Here is a 3,391-nt window from a genome sequence, read left to right as displayed (position 1 = left end):
GCACTGGTCCCAGCAGAGACCCTTGATGGACACCTCTTAGTATTCCATTTGGTCATCAAGCCATTGTCCACCATACGACTATCCAGACAATTCCTTATCCACTGGATAGTCCACCCATCAAATCCATACCTCTCCAACATAGAGAGAAGGATGTTGTGTGGGACCATGTCAAAGACATTGCAGAAATCCAGGTAGATGACTTCTGTAGCACTTCCCTATCCACTGATGCAGTTACTGTATTGTAGAAAGCCACTAGATTGGTCAGGCAGGACTTGTCCCTAGTAAAGCCATCTACAAATACTATCTACTTGATACCATTAAACAAAAAACAAAACTTTAACCAACATGAACAAGGATAATATCCTTAATACTGTGTCCCTCATGGGTGTTCTGTGAGCAGAAAATCACACCAGACAACTGGTTACTTACCCCTTTTCACTTCTCCACTTCACAGTGTCCAGAGTCATCCTATGTCACAACCAACATTTGTCTATGCTGTATATTGAAAATGGTGCTTTATCATCTTTCCCCAATCACTACTTGGCTATCATTAACTTTATTCCAAGAATATCAAATCAGTGCTTACATGCTGTGCAACGAATCTGTATTCAGTAAATTCCCTCCTGATAGTGATGACTGTTTACAGGAACACAGCCCAACAATCTTGTGCTTGTATACATGCACACAATTCCTACAGTACAATAGAGGCACATGAAAATCTAAAATAGGAGAATAAACAAGCCTGAGAGCCATAATACAATGTTCACCTGTAAACTCAATAATGAGCCTCAAATCAAAATTGAAGGTACTGTTAACTGTGGCTGTGATCTAACTTACTGGCTGTCAAAAGCCCAAGCTCAGTGTTACCCTATCCACAGTTTCTCAGGGATCCAAAGCTTAGACATGTAGTGAAGACTCTCAGTGTTCTCCTGGATTCGGCCTACAGCTCAATGTAAATTTTTATGGGCATCTTGGCAGTGGGTATGCCTACAGACTTCCAAAGCTGCAACAATAAGTGACTAATAAACAGGCCGTAACATGTTTCTTTCAAAGTAAAACCAGTTTAGCCACCAGCAGCCATGGCAAAAATACAGTAAGATTTCTTCTGTTCTGCAGTGCTTTGCTGGTTTAGTTTCTAAACTTTGTAAAAGTAAACAGTCATCGTTTAGAGCTGAAAATGTTATGAAAATAATTATCACAATTACTCTATGCATTGTCTGCTGAACTTCAAATTTACAACCCATACCCAAAGTTTCAGCTGGTAATTAACAGAACATTGGACGATAAAGTAAAGCGTGGTCCCTATCTCAAAGTTTATAACCTGGAGTACAGAAAATACAGAGAGGTTTACATGACAGGGTGACTGCAGTGTCAGAGCAAACCCAACAGGACTACTTAGCTATGCTGATACCCACGTACATGGTTAGGCAATGGACAAAGAGAAATTAAGGTAATTTTTTAAGATTAATAGATTTCACCACCCACTGTGACATACCATCAACACAGACTCCTCACATCCTCTGTTTTGTTTTGTTTTAGTAATAGGTCCATTTTTTTTTATAGGCACTTTATACCACGATCTTGTTAGTTTGAGCCAAGAGTGGCCAGAACTATCCACAAGCCAGCTGGGCATTCTGTGTTTCTTCCCCAAATCCCACAGCCTAGCAGCGCTGGGATGGACTGAGTAACATTTGTACAGCTGAGTGGCCTTTCAGCAAGATCTTCTGGGCTGACATGAACTCTGCCACTGCCACCACCTCTAAGCAAGGATAAACCCGAGGTTCTCATGCACACCGAGGACTGCACAGCCACGCCAGGCAGTGACCCGTCACCCTGCCAGACGAGTCACGGGTCGCACCGGGATACTCTGACTGGCGACCACCCGACACCCCCAGCCCGTTCGAGACCGAAACAGGCGGACGGGAATCAGGGCCGAGCAGGGCGCGCTATGGCACGGAGGGAGCTGAAAAGTTGCTGGGCTCAGGCCCCATGGGCGCTGCCGCTCGGCGGCGCTGACGAGAGGGGGCAGCCCGCCGGCAGCCCCGCAGCACACCCCCGCCCACAACGGCACCGCCCACAAAATGGCGGCGCCAGGCCGCGCCGGCGGGTCCCCCGCGAGCCCCGACCGAAGCCCCGCCCCTCTATTTTGCATAAAGAGGCGTCGGCACCGCACGAGGACGTCCTTCGGCGGCGGTGGGCACGCAGGGGCGCGCAGGCCGGCTGCGGGAACGGCACGGATGTGGCGCATGCGCGTTGGGGCCGGGCGCTGGGGCCGTAACGGCTCGCTGCGGAGAGGCCGGGCGGGGCTCGCCGCCGCCGCTGGCGGCCGCCGCAGCAAGGCGAGGGAGTTGGACGAGTCGAGCGGCGGCGGAGAGAGCTGGCGGGGTCAGTCGCGGGGCTCTGTGCAGCAGCTGGCGGAGCGGTACGCGGACCTGGCGGCCAGCCACAGCGAGGCGCTGCGGCAGCGGGACGAGCGGGCGCAGCACAACGCGCGGCTGCGCCTGGAGAACGTGCGGCTGCGGCTGGAGAACCGCCGCCTGTGCCGCGAGAACCGCTGCCTCTTCCGCCAGGCCCTGCAGGGGCCCGGCCCCGACAAGCCCGCCGGCGCGGACCCGGGCGAGGAGGCGGAGGCCTTGCGCGCCCAGCTGGGGCGGCTGCAAGAGAAGTACCGCCGGGCCTTGCAGCACCTACGGCGCTGCCGGGCCGCCGACGGGCCGGAGGCCTCGGAGCTGGACGACGCGGAGCTGGACAAGTTGCTGGAGGACGAGTTGCAGGAGGACGAGCGGCAGCTGCCTCCCACTGAGCAGCCGGTGGAGAAGAAGAGTTTGGTGCCCCCCGTGTAGCGGACCCCGTGGGAAGGGGCAGCCGGGAGGGCCGCTGCGAGGGGGCGGCGCCGCAAGGCGCTGCGGGCCGGCCTGCGCGCCCGCCCTCGCCGCCTCCGCGGGCAGCCCTGGACTTCGGGGAGGGGGACCGGCTGTTTACACCCTCTTCCTTGCCCTCGCAGCTGAAACGTGAAGCTGATACCCGCTCCTTCAGTCGTTGCAGGCTGGGTGATTATGTTCTTTTAATCCCCAGATGCACGATCGGGAAGCGTGTGCAATGACCGAGATTCAGGTGGAAAACGGGTGCTTGGAAGAGGACAGTGTTGTAGTCGAGGAATGCCTCAAAGCAGCTGTCACTGGGGAGAAAGGAACGACGGTGAAAAGAACAGTTGGTCTCATGTCCTCTCATGGTACTGAATTGTGATTCCTTCTGGTGCCAACTGTGGATCATGTCACATACACCTCAGTAGCCACAGAGACTATCAAACCGTGGCTGACTAGTTTTGAGTAATATTTATGTCTGTTAGGGAAGGGAGGGGAGCAAATTTGCAAGCTGCTTTGCTTGCACT

At 53.8% G+C, this 3,391-nt stretch overlaps 1 protein-coding gene across 1 annotated transcript; it reads left to right on the top strand.

Annotated features, from left to right (window-relative positions):
* Nucleotides 1-2,237: 2,237 nt before the first annotated feature.
* TUSC1 (tumor suppressor candidate 1) lies at nt 2,238-2,843 on the top strand (the record flags this gene model as incomplete). Its single annotated transcript, XM_084278362.1, has 1 exon — nt 2,238-2,843. One exon carries the CDS (start codon nt 2,238-2,240, stop codon nt 2,841-2,843), a length of 606 nt encoding a protein of 201 aa, XP_084134488.1.
* Nucleotides 2,844-3,391: the final 548 nt, after the last annotated feature.

The sequence above is a fragment of the Gallinula chloropus genome (assembly GCF_964237585.1).
Source record: "Gallinula chloropus genome assembly, chromosome: Z".
In the NCBI taxonomy this organism is placed as follows: Eukaryota; Metazoa; Chordata; class Aves; order Gruiformes; family Rallidae; genus Gallinula; species Gallinula chloropus.
Note: the sequence above shows the minus strand (reverse complement) of the source record. Positions and strands in the feature narration are given on the sequence as shown.